Source organism: Brassica napus, chromosome A4 (assembly GCF_020379485.1).
Source record: "Brassica napus cultivar Da-Ae chromosome A4, Da-Ae, whole genome shotgun sequence".
Taxonomy (NCBI): domain Eukaryota; kingdom Viridiplantae; phylum Streptophyta; class Magnoliopsida; order Brassicales; family Brassicaceae; genus Brassica; species Brassica napus.
Genome location: NC_063437.1, coordinates 14,095,642 through 14,113,047, shown reverse-complemented (window position 1 = coordinate 14,113,047; position 17,406 = coordinate 14,095,642). Strand labels below are relative to the sequence as shown.

Below are 17,406 nucleotides of genomic sequence, written 5' to 3'. Positions count from 1 at the left end.
AGAAGGGTTTAGTAACATAGCCACACAGATGAACGAGACAAAACCTAGAATGTTGAAAGCTAGAACGGAACCAAACCTAGAGAGAAAAATAAACCTGTGAAGTTTAGTGGAGGCTCGACTTTTGCTCTGGAATCGAAATCAGAAGCCAAAGTCAGAAAAGCTTAGAAAGCATTTGTAGCCACTGTATACCCATTTCGCCTACTGATTGACTGAGGTAGGATGTGGGAATCATAAAATATCGTGAATACAAATTGTGTTTCTAGTTGATTGGGTTAGCTAATCCTTTAAGGCCCAAAGAATACAATCATAATGATTTAGATTATGGTAGGCCTGGGCCGATAATCATGGGAACTGATTTTTGACGTCATATTTTATTTTCATAACATGGGTGGATGTTAGTCTTTTTTTAAGTTAAAATATTCTTTAATCCAGAAACTAGAACTTGGGATCTTTGGTCATATATGTGTGTTGGAGACTTGATAGAACTAGTTTTACAATGTAGCCATGGCATATGTAATAATAATGTAGATCAATCACATATAAATATATTTTTATTCATATAAAAATATTTTTAGTCATATAAATGTGTATAAATGAGAGGTTAATTAGTTGAGACTGCACTAGGTGAATGAGGATTATCCTGAGATTTCAATTTGTCTACACAACAACAATATACATCGGCATATATTTCTTCACAGCCTCCTGTTCTGTACCCAAATTTTTTACAGTTTTGTATACATGCTTTGCTGGCCTTACAAGGTGGTCTTCTTTCCGGACATACACGGATTTTTCCTAATTGGAAAAGCAAAAAATTGAAAGGATCAATTAATTTCTTATGTAGAAAAATACTACTACACAGTTTTTTCTCCAACAATAGCTACTCTAGTACACAGTTTATTTATTTAAGAAAATTTAAATTTGAAAAAAGAAAATTACCTGAAGCCATTGGTAAAAGGATAAGCGTAGATACCATCAATGAAAATAACAAATGAGATGAAAACTTGTTTGTTGCCATTTCTTCTTCTGTAAATCCTTCAATTATATAAAACCAATTAAAAGGTAAAGATCCAAATGGAAAATTAGAATTAACAACGTCTAGTATAAGATGAGCATATGTTGTCTTTTCAACAGAAAAGCTTCAACATAATACACAAATTTAATTATTTATTTACCTTATGTCTTTGCGGTAGTTACAAATAAATTATTATGGTGTTATATATTTTTTTATATATATATATATATATCTTAAAGTTATTTCATACTATGCAAGTAATTTGTATCATGTAATGAGTTTTCCATTAACATAAATTTTAACTGTGAAGTTGGTCAACAGAGCTCATAATAAAGTTAAAGAAACGTTTCAGAATCTACATTATATTAAATAGAATAATTATTATTTTATCTATTAATTACTTAATATGACATATTTAAGTATTTACACTAATTAATAAAATATTTAATATTTAATATTTATAGAAAATTTCAATAATCAATAAAATACTAAAAATAAATAAATAAATTTTAACTTTATTTTAGTTATAACAAAATTTGCGGAGAAAATCTGCTAAAATCCTACTAAAATTTTAAATATATTTGCAACAAGATAATATATTAATTAATTTTGTAACTAATAATATATTATTATTATTATTATAAATTTATGTTAATTAAAATTTTATTATATAAAAAACTATTGCTAGTTTTTTTTGTAAATCTTTTTTGTTATAATCCATATATTATATTAGAGTTTATACATTCTATTAAAATAGAGTTACATTTTTATCTACGGTTAATACGATCATTTAATTAATCTCTTAATTGTTACAAATTTTTTTTATCTCTTAATATGACATATTTGATTATTTATATTAATTAATTACACATATAATGTTTCTATAAAATCTTTATAATCAATAAAAATATTAACAATAAATAAATTTTAACTATAAATTTGAATTTTATTTTTAGTTATAAAAAAATTTGTTGAGAAAACATTTAACAATATCAAACTAAAATGTTGGATTTTTTATTATTAAATAATGCATTAATTAATTTATTAATTAGTAAATAATATTATTATAAATTTATGTTAATTAAAATTTTATTATAAAAATTGTTGCTATTTTTTTATAAATTTAATAATTCTAGTGATAAAGTTTTCAATAGAATATCTAAAAATAAATAATAAAAATGAAAAGGTATATAAAAGGAATGATTTTTTTGTAGAATATATCAAAGAAGAACTTTTGAGATATTTTCTAAAAATTTTGAGTCATATGTCAACATATAATTAAATTCATCCTTTTAAATAAAGTAAAAAATTATATTCTACAAATGTATTAAGATAATATTATTTTGTATTTGAAATACCTATTTGAAGATATTACCCCTTAAATTTGCTCTAAGACATTGGTGAAGAAAAATTCTCAGAAAAATCTTAGTGAAATAACAGAGAAAAGAAAAAGAAGTTACAGACACACGTTAACTATTTTCTTTTTTTGGCCGAAAGAAAACAGTTAACTTGAGTTTGTATGTTCTTTTTATTTTCTCAGTGAAACAACATGGAAAAGAAAAAGAAATACAAATTTTAGTTAACTGTTTTCTTGGTTGAATCTCTCTCTGGAAATTTATATTGTTTAACATGACGAACTGAACTCATCTTCTGCCATTTGTCTTTACATCATTGGTTTTCTCCTTTTCTTCGTAACTGATCAACAGAAATAAATTCAGAGCATCATTAGTGATAAGTTTTTCCTATTATGTCTCTCACCATTAATTTATTAATATTTCAACGTAAAAACAGATTTATAATTAAAATTAAAACTGTTAATTTTTTTTTAAACTGTTAAAATTTTGCAGACAAACACATCTATATTATTAAAGTTGAAGTACACATTGAGATTGTTTGGCAATATGAATAATAATTAAGAAAATAGTGCTGTTTGAAAACATGTATAGCAGTAATTCTTCGAGTTCGAGTTTTTTTGCTACTTATTCGGATTTAGTACTAATTATTCGGATTGGGATCGGTTCAATTCTTTGAGTTCAAGTTTTTTTGCCCAACCCTAAATAGTGAGATAAAAAACAAATAGCATTATATTTTTTTTTAAAATACACCCGCACGGACGTGCGGATCAAAATCTAATGTAGAATTAAAAGGAGGAACATCTCCTCTTAAAGAATAGTTTCTTTGCTTCTTGTTACTCTCTTTCTTACTTTTAACTATTATATTAGACCACCTCCAATGAAATTTTTTTCCATTGAAGCCTTAAAAATATGTATTATGTATATATATTATATATGTATAAATATTTTTGGAGTCCATAATTTTTGTAGAACTCCTGTGACAAAGGTTTTTTTTTTTAACACATGTAAAGATTTTTAAAATCCCATTTTAAAAATCTTTATCTATTTTTGTGGAACCCCACAAATACTTATACATATATAATATATATAACATATATTTTAAGTTTTTCCTGTTAGAGGTGCTCTTAATATTTATCTGTAGAGACTCTTCCACAATTGAGCCACTGCTGGTGCTCTCAGCAGCTTCTTTTGTCACATGCTCTTGACACTAGTTTACTCTCCGCTGTTTTCCTGTAATATATTTTGTTTGATGTATGTGAAATTTATTTATTTATTTATCTTCTTGTTTTGGGATTTAGATGCACCGACAAACTCGAGGCTTTGCAGGAAGAGGAAAATACAAAGGGCTCTCTTCACATTCACATTCACATTCATAGAAACAAGATGTCAATGGTCAATGGTCGATCCACATTTACGCAATCTTTTTCAAGGCTCATTCATATTTTTTTTTTCTGACAATGCTTTTACGGCAAACGTTATCAATTTGCTCATTACTAGCCATACAGAACTTGGATGTCATCTAGGACTGGCTAGAATCAGTTGCAAAGATGAGATGATCTCCATCTCTTATAACATCTACATCATCAATCTCTGCCATGTTCTGATCTTTGCTCATAACTCTGGCAGCAACAATACCAAACTTGCTGGAACCCAATTCTAGCAACTCCTTGAAACTCCCTGGAAGCAGCACCAGCTTCACTGCTACCTCATCTTTCTCCTTACAACTAATCGTCACCCGCACCTGGTTCACGACTCTGCTTTCATCCACCGTGGCTAGCCCATTCTTTTGCACGTTTTGACTAGCTAATATCCCAAACAACGAGTTGTCGAAGTTGTTCGTTTTCCGCCTTGGCCTTGTTTCAGTGATCCTAAAGGACACCTCTCTTGATGGAGGGCGGATGTTGGGTTCACTAGTACCTCTTCCTAGGAATCGTCTCGCGGTTTTGAGTATAGGAACCGAGGCACTCGACTCAATATGCGTCCTCTCATTGTTCTTTTCTCTGAATAATGTTTTAATCTCCTCATGCCCTTGTTGGTCAGCGAGATCCTTGGCCGTCCAGTTATGCATATCTTGTTTGTTAACGTCCGCACCTTGCTCGAGGAGATACTTAACCATTTCGATATTCCCTTCACATACAGCAGCATGGAGTGCAGAGGTCCCTGTGGCTCTTGGACGGGTAACATCTCCACCATGTCGAACTATTTCTTTTAGTAGCTTCAAGTTGCCTTGTTCAGCCGCGGTGCATGCAAAATGACCCACATCCCCTGCCTCTATGGTAGCACCATGTTCCAACAATACTTTTACAATTTTCTCATGTCCTTCCACCATTGCTTCCCATAGTGGTATATTCCCTTCCGCGTCTGCATTTACATTATGGTTTCAGCAATATAATCAATATACAAGTATCTTGAAAAATATTTTTCAGCAAGTACCTCTACAGTTAGGGTCTGCATGGTACTCCAACAAATGAAGCACACAGTTGAGACTTCCTTTTGATGCTGCTATATGCTGTTTCAAGACAAGAAAAATAATCTAAGTTATAGATTCTAGAAAGCTTAGATGTGGAAAAAAATTAAAAGTCATGAAGTTCACTGACCAGAGGCGTTCTGCCATTGTTATCCGATTCATTTGGATCTTGTCCTCTCTTTAGTAACTGATGTAAAAGCAAATCATCTTCTCTCATAGCAGCGAAGAATAAGTTGATAGGAAGATCCAGTTTACCCTTTGCAAGCATGTTCTCTGTCTCCAATAGAACACTCGCCATCACGGGATCATTCATCTCTTTTAAATGCTACTCTCAAAGAGAATAAAAGAGTTAAAAAATTGTGCAAAATTTTTGAAAAATACTTAACAGTTGTAAAATATATGTTTGCTCTCACTTGAAGTAAGTTATTCATGATTATGGTACCATCTCCAACATTTGCCTGAATGATATTCAAGAAAGTTGTACGGTTCATACGCAATAGTTGGCACAGCCGTTTTGTTCTCACAGTAAACAGTTGTGGTTTGTAACACAACACACCTATCTCCCCTATAATGTCTCCAGCTTTAACCTCTTTCACAGCCTGAAATTCTCCACATAACCACTCTATATGAATTCTCAACTCCACACTTTATAAATAAAAAAAAGTAATAAACATAAAATGCTGACTTACATTTTCTGTTCCACCATCTTGAACAACCAAGTCCTGTACCATAACAAAAGTGTGCAAAGAGGTAAAATCATCTTGCATTCTTATAATATATATTTGTATTCAACAAACCGTAGAGAGTTTTGTAAAAGATTATTACCGCAGTACCGTTCACAAGGATGTAGAAGTCTGTTGGCGCTTCGTTCTGCAAGATTACATCTTCTTTTGGTGGGAAGTACTCTGCTTTCATTTCTGAGACCTACATGTAAGAAATGAGATGAATGAATGAATGAATCCAGTAAATGGGATAGGAATATGCTTTTTAAATAGTTTACCAGCTGGAAAAGCAAGTCGTTGGATACTCCGCGAAAGAGGTAGACTTTATCCATAAGAGAGTAGAAAAGGAAGTGTGAAATGCTCGATCTAATTGCTTTTGGGAGTGCATCAAGAGTCTCTTGCTGTTGCAGCCCCTCAGAGTCTGTCCGATACTTCAAACATAAATGTGCAAGCATCTGATCTTGCAAACGAGGTGGTAAATGGTTCCTACGAGCGAAGTTTGAAGCAGCTTGTATTGTATCTCTCTACACAAAAGGAGAACCAATTTTGTGATTATAGCCTCGTGTAATTATTATACATATAGTTAGGTGACATAAATGATAACTTACAAAGTTTCTTGTCCGACTTGTTCCATGGACTACCAAATTGGTCATGTTACCAATCAAGTATGCTGTTAACCCGAGGTTGAAGAGCATATAGAAAATGTCAAATATCATTTCCTTTGTGTTCACTGGATGTAAATCACCATAGCCAACAGTGGTTAGAGTAGTGATGGACCAGTACATGGAAGTCACATATCGCATCCACAAGCTTTCGTCATGGAAGTTCGCGTTAGATGCTCCAATCCAGGTCTTTGCTGGGTCATGGTGCCGTGCGGCGATAAGGTAATAGAAACATGCAGCACAATGAACCGCAAAAATTGTAACCTGCAAGATTCTCCAACTAATGAGTTACTCGAGAGTAGTGTGGTTTAAGTAAATGAACATGTTATGTTTTGATGATCTTACACAAACGAGTTTTGCACACCGGACCCAAAAATAGTTGAAGTTGCGATCTTTTTCAAGCCTGTTTAAAGACAATGTCAAGATTCTGATAATAGAAGGAAATAATAAAATGTTATTGATACGTCACCTTGCAAACAAGGCACCGACTCTGCGAACACGCCAAAGCCGAAGCATGTTAAATAATCCGTAAGACTGGGATGAGATTTTCATAGCCACCTCTGAGGGGATAGTTGATATGAGGTCGAGGACGAACCAAGAACGCAAGTACTTGAAGGCAATCATTTTACGATCATCGACAAGAAGGTAAGTTGATTTATCAAGGTAACCAACAAAGAACGTCATGATGATATCTATCGCAAAGAATCCATTCACAATGTTATCGGTGATAGAGAGTGGTGGCCTTGGCTTTCTCAAGAACCCAAACTCAAAAGGGGAAACCCATGCAGTATAAACCACAAGAACCACTAGGAAAGCCTCCCATATCCTGCATTCAACACGTCCATTTTCAGTATTAATCAATAATCATCATTCCATAGTTTTTGTTATTGTTTGGTACTTGGTAGCCTCAAAGTGTTATTGTTTGATGATGCTATGAATATGAAACATGAATTAGAAGTATTTCTACTTTTTATTACGTATCTTATTTGCTCAGTTTGCATCCGTTGTTGAAATCAATGCATTGAATTCTGCACATTCAACATATCATTTATTATTTTTCCCCACATTCACGTGTTCATTTACATGTTATGGTCAAAAGCAAAGGGGCTTTAAGCCAATTATCCAACCAACTAATGTGATAAAGAACGCTCTGAATTTTCTACATTTGCCTTCGCATTTATAAGATCTTGTTTGTTGACTGTCAAATGAAAACGATAGGGAACTAGGATTTGAATATTCTAAATATTGAATAAAAAGGAGCTACAATTGTCTGGTAAATCAAATAACAAAAAATGATTATACTATAATCTCTTTTCTAAGAGATACAATAAAAAATAATAAGGAGAAAATAATCCAAAAAGCTGTGCAACTTGACAAAGTTAAGCAAATAGATATATTTTGACATAAAGTAACATCTGTACGATATATTATAATTTACGAAAAAGTAAAATGTTATTGTGTTATTTATTGAAATCTTTCAAATATATTTATTTGTAATCAGCTACGCACGTGGTGCGATAAGTTCTCCTTCAGCTATTTTTTATGTTGATTCTACCCCACCGATTTGACTCTCTGAATCGGGTGGTTTAGTTACCTAATTATAGTTATTGTTGTCAAAAAAAAATTATTTGTAATCATATTGTAGTGGAGCAGCCGTAGTTCCCACTTAAAGAATAGTTACCCTTGATAGAATTTAGGTTTAATTAGTTCTATCAAGCTTTAGAATAAAGCTTATAGGCTATAGCCATATTATTTAACAATTTAATTCACTCAGCAAATCAGTACTTTTGGGAAGAAAATACATGTATATTATTACACATCATTAAATTTATTATGTATACTATTTTTATGTTTACATCACATATTTTTGTTACTATAAATTATATATTACTAACTTGAAACAACTAAATAGTATGTATTAATTTCGTAGCATAGCTAATATGAAATACATATAACTTTATAAATCATATAAATGTATAAAAATAACTATGTGTCATTCTAATTAGTATATTAATATATAGATTAGACGGAATTTATGTTCTAAATAGAATGAAAATTTCTTACTTCATCATAAAATGTTAATATATTTACAAAAAATATATTCGTTTTTTTTTTAATTTTAAACATGTTAGATATAGAAAAGTCTAAATTCTAAAATGAAATTACAGATTTTTTATTTGTCAACGAAATTACAGATTAAATTATCATATTTTAAGAGATGGAAAGTAATTAAAATGAAGAGAGAATAAATTTAATAATAGATATATTTTAAAAAGAAAATACACATATAGAAAGAAGTAAAAATGATTTCAGATGCTCAACCGTATATCACCAAATGTTAATATATATTACACACTATATTCTAACCATCCCACTATTATGATTATTTTAGTAATTATAGCTCTAATGTGGTTGTATTGTTGTTATCTTATACTAAATTTGTTTTGTATCGTTGTTATTTTATACTTTTTGGTCGGCCGTCCAAAAAGAGTATTACGTGGGTGTATGATTACTTTTCTTAATTAATATTACTTTTATTCCCATCTAATCTAATTATCAAAAGAATTACAACTCCAACAAAAAAAATTGTTCTTAGCGAAGAAAATTGAACTTTGGTATGTCCGATCCTCGGAAATCAATGAATAAAAGAAGAATCAAGTCAACTGTACTTATGAAGAACAAACAAGAAGTGGAAAAAAGACAGAGAGACCTGTATTTATGATTGTAAGGAGACACGACGAATCTCTTTAGCTTAATTCGTCGGTTGCTTCTAGCTCCAAGTGATGGTAAGATTCCAGTAGAAAGACTGAAATGACTACTCTCTCTCGAAAGCTGTTCGATCTCATCTATCTCGTGTCTCCCTCTACTCCTGAGACTCCCCATGCTTTTCTTTCTTCTTCACCGATCTCTCTCTTTCTTGACCGATCCTCTCTCTCTCTCTCTCTCTCTCTCTCTCTCTCTCTCTCTCTCTCTCTCTCTTTCTCAGGACTGTTCTTTTCTCTCCAGGACTGTTCTTTTCTCTGCAGGTTTCTGTATAAGAGGCAGAGTACGTGTTAATATTGGGTATGCCATCTCTGACCTTGTATCCCTTGATTTTCAAGAAAATGTGCCTGCTTTCTGTATCAATAGGACCCACCATCACGTCTTGCAATAACTGTTGTTTTCTCTAATCGTAATTAAATAAAATAGAATATCCCTTTGCCTAGTAGTAGTAAAAGCTGTATTACGATGATATTAAAAACATTTGAGGAAAAAAGATAACAAAGAAAATAATGGACGAAAGAGGAAGAGTTGACTTAAACGATATTGTAATAAGTTTAGCAGCTGGACAGGTTGAGATCAGCTCTTATTGCTTCTCCACGATCAAAATCTGCCAACCGACTGCAACTGTTCTTAATTTGGCACACCTTCCAAGTAAGTATCTACCATTTATAGACATGTACACCATCCCCTTTGGGCAAGAAAAGCTAAAATGATCAACAAGAATCTTAGAAACCTGATAGCATCTCTTCGTGAGGTGAAGCGACATGACTTATTTTGTGGTTTGGCACACGCTCAAACATAAACTAAAAGCGTTAAAAATACATAAGCTAAAAGAAGAAACTGGCATGCTCTGTCTTTTGGGAGGGGGTCAAAAGGACTCTATTTTGTGTTCTCAATTTTCAAGTTTTAAATTCAATTTCAAACTCAGATGCACATAACTGTACACAGTTTTTTCTGTATTTGATCAGTTTAACATTAAAGTTTTTTTAAAGAGTTGACTAAAATGAACCCAATCATCAGGATTACTAATTATATTGTTTGATTGACTTATACAACAAAACAAATAAATCAATGTATTTTAAATTATGTTAGCTGATTAAAATATAATTTTCACTTACTTGAAGTAAACATTTAATTTTTTCAAAAGATACTTTAGGTTTTTTAACTTGCCTAACTATTTTAAACTTGGTTGCTTTTTTATTTCATTTTTTGTTAACATTTTGAGAAGAAGGAAAAAGCGATAGGCCATCACAAAAACCATCGTATTGTTGATTTGTTGGAACTTGAATTTTGACAAAATGGGTTATGCTAACTTTCCGGCGACTTTTTTGGTGAAGTATGTCACCTAAATGATTACATTTTAGTCACTGGTAATGAGGATTATAAGATAGCGCATTTATTTTCCAAAAGTAAACTTAAAAAATGAATGGGAAATGTATATAAAAGTGAAAAGTTTGGAAAGATTATAGTCAAACTCTGATTAACTAAACAACAAAATGGAAGCCTGCTTCCATTTTGGTTATGTGAGAAAGAAAAACCTTAACTATATAACGGAGTAATTTCAATCCATGTTTAAAATATGCATGAAAGAAATGTGGACTACATGCACGCAGCTTGGCTTTGCTTGGGGTGGGTCCTAATCCATATGAATGTGAAAGAAAAACCTTAACTATATTACGTAGTGAATTTCAATCCATTTTTAAAAGATGCATGAAAGAAAAACCTTAACTATTTTGGTTATGTGAGAAAGAACCTTAACTATATATTACGGAGTGAATTTCAATCCATGTTTAAAAAATGCATGAAAGAAATGTGGACTACATGCATGGCAGCTTGGCTTTGCTTAGGGTGGGTCCTAATCTAGATGAATGTGAATTTTTAGACCCAGGAAAAAGTTTTTTTATAGGACAATTATTTTTTGTTTTTTCAACAATATTTATTGAGTTTTTAATAGGAGAATTTGCTGAAGAACCAATTTTCAACAATAGGTGCATTTTGTCGATATTCACCACTAAGAAAAATGCATCTACCTCTCTAGGTCCCATTTCTTGTGCTGATCGTATTCAGGAAATTTAAGACGTAGAGTCAGCTTCAGCGTTAGAAGCATTAAATTTAACATGTATTCTATCGTTTTAGCACCGGGTGACTTTTGGGATCGCCGTGGGCTAACCTAGTCTCTCACACCAATTGACTTTTGGAATTGTCCTGGGCTAACCTAGTCTCACACCAATTGACTTATTGAATTATTCTTCTTATTTAAATCAGTAAAATCTACACATACTATCATAGTATGTTTGATTTAGAAGCCAAGACGGAAAGACCTATCAACATGGAATTGATTAAAACTTCTGCTCATGCCAAAAGTATGCACTTTCAGTTTTTGAATTTTCGTTTGGTTGTAGCAAATTAAGGAGATTATAATCATGTAAGTGACTTAAGGTTTATCATATTTTTTAATAATTAAATTTATATTAAAACAACCCGAGAAAAGGGATATGGTTTTGATTACAAGCCGACTCGAACAAAATTACTCAATTTAAAAAATCCTAACTAGCATCGTTCGCCCATCACTCCGATGTGTTTTAGTAGATCGGATTCCTAATCATCGAGTATCAGTAGCCGTACTCAACCATAGACAATAGCCACACAAAAGTGAGATTCACATTGTTTCTTCAGATGTCGAGACTTTCCATATTGCCTACAGAGTAGTTGGTGTCTGATGGTGTTATCTAAGCTTGCAATCTTAACTGTCTTTGAAAGCCCAAGTGAACAAAAAGTGGGAAGGTCCAAAATCGCTCTTACCAAAAGAGTATCCCGAACCACACTATACACCGCCTTCGTCGCTAAGAATCAAGCAAAGATCGGGCTGAATCACTGTTTTTTCTTGTCATGTATGTCTCTAAACCTGCAAAGTCAAAGACACCACCACATAAGATCAAGTGGCGCCGGTATGTGAGCAATGACAAAATGCTGACACTGAGATGATCAATGACAACACCAGAGTACCGCCTCGGTATTTGTCGCCTTCAAGAGCCGAAGAGCGAAATACTAAGCTGAAAGAACCCACCTCGGTATGTCAACGGAGACATGTAAGCGCTGCGAACCATAGACTAAATCTAAGGGGAAAGAAGTCCGTGAAGAGGAGGTCCGTAGTGCAGAAACACCAAAGAAGCCATCGAGGAATTATAGACGACTGCCTGTCAAAACTTTCCCGAGCACCTACACCGAGGTTTATCATCTTTGGATCAAACAAAATAGAACCCCAAAAACAGAGATTCGTAATAGGCAATATGTAGTTTATAGTAGGATCTTTACTCTAAATTTGCTCATAATCTTTCAACTCACATGATTTTTTTTATTTAATACAGAAAGTAAATTGAAAAACATCTTGATGTAGATGTTTTATATAGATTTTCATATGCTTTTAACATTTCTTTCTTCAATATGTTTTTTTGTTAACTACAAGGAGTTTGAGCCTTGGACCCCAGTCTTCCACATGATCCAGAACAAAACTTTGATGATATCATTAATTAATGGTGTAAATCACTCTTCACACCGGGTTTCAAACGAGGATCACAACAACACCAATGCCTACCTTAAACCAACTGGCCTACCGTGTCCGCTGGTGCTTCCAGGGGCGTTCCTTGACAGAGTAAAATGAAACCTAGGTCTTGGGCCCCCATTTTCTAAAGGCCCCATTGAAAAAAATATGTAGTTAATGTTTTTTTATCACAATTTACAGTTTCATATACACGGGAAATGTACGAATGGAGAATAGAAAAAAGATAAGGGAAAGTTACCAAAACGGAACAAAAAATAACATAGTTGTCCCTATGGTATAAAACCATATGTGTCCATTTATTCTTCCTTTTACCTTTTCCACTTCTGAAATTTAATGAAATAAATAGTTTTATGAATCTTAAAAATATTAAAAATATAAACAATTAATAAAACACCTATATACACAAACACATATTTTTTTGGTTAAAAAGCTTGATAAACAAAAATTTTAAATTATGCTTCTATAAAAGTATTCTACGGAAAATGGGTTAGTAGAAAACGAATTCAAGAATAAACAAGTCCATCTACTTTTTTTAGAACAAACAACCTAAAAATGATTAAAATTCTAAATATGAAGAATGCGAATTCTACTAATTGTAAAGATCGCTACTTTTCATTTGAATGTAGTTTCTACTTTTATGAAGTATTCTAAAATTCCGGGTATGCAAAATCTAAACTTAACACGAACGTCTACAAAAAGTAGAAATTGTATTTAGAATTTTTGTCATGGTTCTACACAGTGTAGAAGGTGTCTTCTACGGATAAAAAAAACAGTTTTTTCCAAAAATTAAGGAAGTTTCAGTTAAGAAAATATTCTAAAAATATTATAATTTCCTAAAACGTGTCCTGGTCGATTTTCTTTGTCAAAATATCAAAAAAAATATAATTTTGGCTTTTCTTCTTCATCAATCTATGATTTCTCCATAGTTTGTCTTGTGATTTTCAAAAACTCTTGTTCTATGATGCATATCTATACAATATGTGGTGTTTGGGAATTTAGTGTAAGCACATGATGAGTTTTCTTGGCTGATGATAAAGGAGGTAGGCTACTGTTATTGGAATCAAATTTTACCTTAGAGGATTTTAAAAGAATAGTTTTGGAGGATTTTAGAAACCAAATGCAATTAGGTTACGAGATATTTTTAATCTATGTCGTGTGTTCTTTTTTTAAATTGTTTTTACATTTTTTTTCCTTTCTAAAACATTATGGGATTACTTTATTTTTTTATCTTTTTCCATTAAACTTTTTAAAAATGGTTTTAATTTATGTTTAATTTGATTAAGGAAATGTTAGTTTTGGGATTATAAAAAATATTATATTATAACTTAGTGATGTTTTATACCATAAGGACAATTATGTTTTTTTTGTTACGTTTTGACAATTTTCTCAAAAAGATAACAACATTACAAAATTATAATGGGACCTACAATTAATATTAAAATAAAATGTATTTGTTTTTTAACTTTTTCCATCGACTTTTAACTCCGTCTCTCTTCCTCTTTCCCCATTACTTTTAAGTTTTTTTTTTTTGAGAATTCTCTTTAGCTTTTTTCTTTTATGTTCTATAATATTGTGTAGGCCCCCATTTTTTTTTCTTGCCTATGGTCTCATCATCTCATGTACTGCAGGGACGCCCCTGGGTGCTTCATCGTTATGTTATATATCATCTTCACCCTCACTGTAATCTCTTGTTTTCAACAGATCTTTTGCACAATGGGTTTTTAGTCTGGCCATGAAGACCACCAGTTTAGCCCAAACAGCTTCCGGAACAATCACCCTCTGCATTTTGTCAAAAATATAGTTCAAACAGTTTTTTTATCAAAAAAGTTGTATTTGAGGCTAGTGAAACCTTCAATAAAACAACTATGTTTCTTCTGACGTACGCTTTCCAAGTTGCGATCCACGCCATATGGAGAGAATGAAACGATAGACGTCATGGGGAACAAGCTCAGAAACGATATTGATAAGAGATCCGCAACCGCATTGACAGTCTTAGAGAAAGTGTGACGGGAAAATATGATAAAGCTATGGGGGGTTTGGTTTGCTACTAGATGACTGGTTTCACAATTCTTTGATTCAAATAAATTTAACATTCATTCAAAAGAAAAGAAACCTTCAATACACCACCAGAAACAAGCAAACAAAGAAGAACCAGACAAGTGATGAATGTGAAAGAACGGGCGATAGAATATGCAAGGCCTTGGAATGTAGTTATGAGTAATAGCACAAGTCAGTTGCTTCATACAAGCAGAAGACGGTGGCCAAGAAAATTTGTTTAAATAAGCGTAGAAACCTTTATGAGTGTTTCGGTTTTGATTTTGATCCCTTCATTGTCTGTCTAGTTGCGAAAATTCTTGTATTGAAGCATTTCCCTGTGTTTTTAGTGTAATCTTTTATGATGCTTGATTAATTTGAGTTTCATGTATTTAAAACAAAATTATGAGTTGTATGGTCACTGTTGAGTTGTGGACTTGTCAATCGACTCTCGGTGATGTTTCTTTGATGAGAGAAATCGAAGTTTCCAATCACAAACACATAATAATTAAACTCTTAAATAAGGAAAAAAAATATCAATGCGAAATACCTACCAAAACAATATGTAAATTCGTGCGACTAGAGATCATCATCAATCGCAGATTAGCAACATACATATATATATTTCTACTTTTTTTGTTTTTGAGAGTAAAAGATGAGATTCAAAGTCGTCCAGAGAAGTTAACACAACTCCTTCACCTTACTTGCTACTCTCATTAACGGGAAGGTAGACTCCTTCTGCTGCCAACCAAACATTATCAGCCCGCTTCTCCCGGATTCCACAGACCTGTTTACCCAACCAAAAACAAATATCATGGGTTAGATATTGTTTAATATTATATCCAAGCATGAGTTTAAACTTCCAAGACAATTGCCATAATCTTTGAAGACTTAACAAGAAAACATCGGGATTTAGCTATACCTCTTGCTGACCACCGGCTATGCGTTGGTACTTCTTGTCGTGGCTATGGAGGTAGCCACTAGTGTCAATGTGTTGAAGACGGACTCTTTGGTCTTGTTTCCATATCTTTCCACTACCTTCGATTGTAAGCCTATGAGCAAACGGTAAGTTATGTTAGTTTTAAGTGGATGCGGATAGACTAAATAAATTAGATCAAATATGAAATAGCTATTAGGATTATTACTTCCAGTGATCCCCAGTATCGGAATTTGAATCATCCCCAAAGCAGCTAACCTGAACAAATAAGATGTGTTAGCAATAAAGAGAATGCAACTACATATTGAAACCGGCACAGAACTTCAGAATCCACATACTACTAGCTCCCTAGATCAATATCCTGGAAGTAGTAGCTCTCTCTAGAGTCCAATTGTTCTTAAAAAAAACTCTTAAGACAGATCTTTTACATCCATCCTCAGCAGATGAGGGAATACAAACCTCTAAGTTGCCTGAAATAGGGGATGCATGCAAGTGACTGTGGAGCCATTTTCGGGTCTTCATGTGCTGCAATCTAATAGTTGCTCCATTCTTGATGGTATCACCTTGCTTGAATGTTGTCCCAGGCACAGGTTTAACAATCTGTTACAAGATAATGCAATCAGCTCCATTGCTCCACCATAAGTCATAAACCATTTTTATAAATCAGAGTGCACAAATGGGTTCCTAAAGAAATCATTATTTAAACCAGAGCTAAAAATAAACAGATTGTGTAACATATTCTATGGTTAAGAAATGTCTAGATGTAACAAAAAGCATCGTCTTCTCACAAAGTAGTAATCTATACGCTAACCAAAAGCTCTATTACTCTCCATCACAAGATAACATTACTCCAATCTGAATAAAACTATATGATGCTGTGTACCCAGTAGCTGTTGGAATCAGTGACGCCAGGGAAGCCAGTAACAGACTGTTGACCACTGCCGGATCCATAAGGCACATCGTGCGAATGCAGACGAAACTTAGTCTTCTCGTGCATCAGCTTAATCGCACTCCCATAAGTTATCTGTTGCCACATCACAACATGGAGTTACACATCTTCTATATCTGATCAAACTCAATTCGTATTCGATTAGAGAATTCGAAAAGCAATACCTCGACGCCTTCTTTACCGGAAGCTGCGGCGGAAGCGGAGGTGTAGCCTGAATCGGGATCAAGGCTCAGGTAGAGGAAGAGAGCGAGGCAGAAGAATCCCAGAGCCATCAGGAAGAGGAGAGCGATGAACCAGTTCCGCTGATAAAAGGGAAATTCGGGGATCGGTTTCCTCGCCGAGGGAGTTCGTAGAGGCGAATCGGAGGAAGGAGGAGGAGATGATGAGGGCGGAGGCTTCCTTCTTGAGAGAGCTTGTTGTTGCCCTGACGTTGACGCCACCGTGAAGGATCAGAGTGAGATCTCGCCGGAGACAGTGGAAGGGAAGGTCGCTGAATCTGTTGGATTCTCTGTTTATGAGCGCGTCTCGGACGTCTTCTACAAGTTCGTTTACGAGACACACACGCTCGCTTACGTTCGCGTAGCAAATAATAATATTACACGTGTACTTTTAGTGAGGTGGCGCGTTATGAATGGTCAGTCGGGTTGCCAAGAAGGCAACTCCAAAGCTAAATTGCTTCTCTTGTTTTTCAATATACGCTAATTAATAATAGAATCGATAGTAAAAATGAAAATAACTTAGATACCTTTTATAAATTTTATACACACATTTTCCAAATATTATATTTTATATTATATTACAGTAATTTTAAAATAAATCATTTAGTTTTTATTAAAAATAGTCATTAATTTTGGGAAATGCATATTAATTTCCCAAGTATTTTTAATCAATTATTTATTATTAAATTATCTCAAAATAATAATAAAAATTAAGTTCCGGATAT

General features: G+C 33.1%; 2 protein-coding genes and 1 long non-coding RNA gene across 6 annotated transcripts; all 3 read right to left on the bottom strand.

Moving 5' to 3' along the window:
- Positions 1–525: 525 nt before the first annotated feature.
- Positions 526–1,178, bottom strand: LOC111215066. Its single transcript, XR_007339047.1, has 2 exons — positions 937–1,178; positions 526–792 (listed from the first exon to the last, which is right to left on the bottom strand). It is a non-coding gene; the product is annotated as an uncharacterized LOC111215066 (long non-coding RNA).
- Positions 1,179–3,702: 2,524 nt separating this feature from the next.
- Positions 3,703–9,341, bottom strand: LOC106446701 (potassium channel AKT1). Of its 4 annotated transcripts, none has more exons than XM_048777737.1 (12): positions 9,203–9,341; positions 8,929–9,160; positions 6,688–7,044; positions 6,564–6,621; positions 6,165–6,482; positions 5,835–6,080; positions 5,660–5,758; positions 5,524–5,556; positions 5,248–5,433; positions 4,965–5,159; positions 4,801–4,876; positions 3,703–4,728 (listed from the first exon to the last, which is right to left on the bottom strand). In XM_048777737.1, the coding sequence occupies exons 2-12, from the start codon at positions 9,099–9,101 to the stop codon at positions 3,887–3,889; spliced, it is 2,583 nt and encodes an 860-aa protein (XP_048633694.1). In that variant the 5' UTR covers positions 9,102–9,160; positions 9,203–9,341; the 3' UTR covers positions 3,703–3,886. The 4 variants fall into 4 exon arrangements, with proteins under 4 accessions (XP_048633694.1, XP_048633696.1, XP_048633695.1 ...); XM_048777739.1 differs by having other exon boundaries at positions 8,929–9,159; positions 9,222–9,243; XM_048777738.1 differs by having other exon boundaries at positions 8,929–9,177; positions 9,222–9,237.
- Positions 9,342–15,079: 5,738 nt separating this feature from the next.
- Positions 15,080–17,017, bottom strand: LOC125608029 (stromal cell-derived factor 2-like protein). The gene is made up of 6 exons (XM_048777736.1): positions 16,628–17,017; positions 16,398–16,538; positions 15,974–16,114; positions 15,723–15,772; positions 15,500–15,629; positions 15,080–15,364 (listed from the first exon to the last, which is right to left on the bottom strand). Exons 1-6 carry the CDS (start codon positions 16,733–16,735, stop codon positions 15,278–15,280), a joined length of 657 nt encoding a protein of 218 aa, XP_048633693.1. The 5' UTR covers positions 16,736–17,017; the 3' UTR covers positions 15,080–15,277.
- Positions 17,018–17,406: the final 389 nt, after the last annotated feature.

Bases quoted from the DNA above. Each gene is read 5' to 3' on its own strand.
- LOC106446701 (XM_048777737.1), bottom strand. From the start codon at position 9,101: ATGGGGAGTCTCAGGAGTAGAGGGAGACACGAGATAGATGAGATCGAA. The intron at 5,434-5,523 runs GTAAGTCAGCAT...GGAGAATTTCAG, and splicing joins AAGATGGTGGAACAGAAAAT to GCTGTGAAAGAGGTTAAAGC. The intron at 5,160-5,247 runs GTGAGAGCAAAC...CTTTGAGAGTAG, and splicing joins TCATGAATAACTTACTTCAA to CATTTAAAAGAGATGAATGA.
- LOC125608029 (XM_048777736.1), bottom strand. From the start codon at position 16,735: ATGGCTCTGGGATTCTTCTGCCTCGCTCTCTTCCTCTACCTGAGCCTT. The intron at 16,539-16,627 runs GTATTGCTTTTC...ATGTGGCAACAG, and splicing joins CCGGTAAAGAAGGCGTCGAG to ATAACTTATGGGAGTGCGAT. The intron at 15,365-15,499 runs GTATAGCTAAAT...TTGGGTAAACAG, and splicing joins TAGCCGGTGGTCAGCAAGAG to GTCTGTGGAATCCGGGAGAA.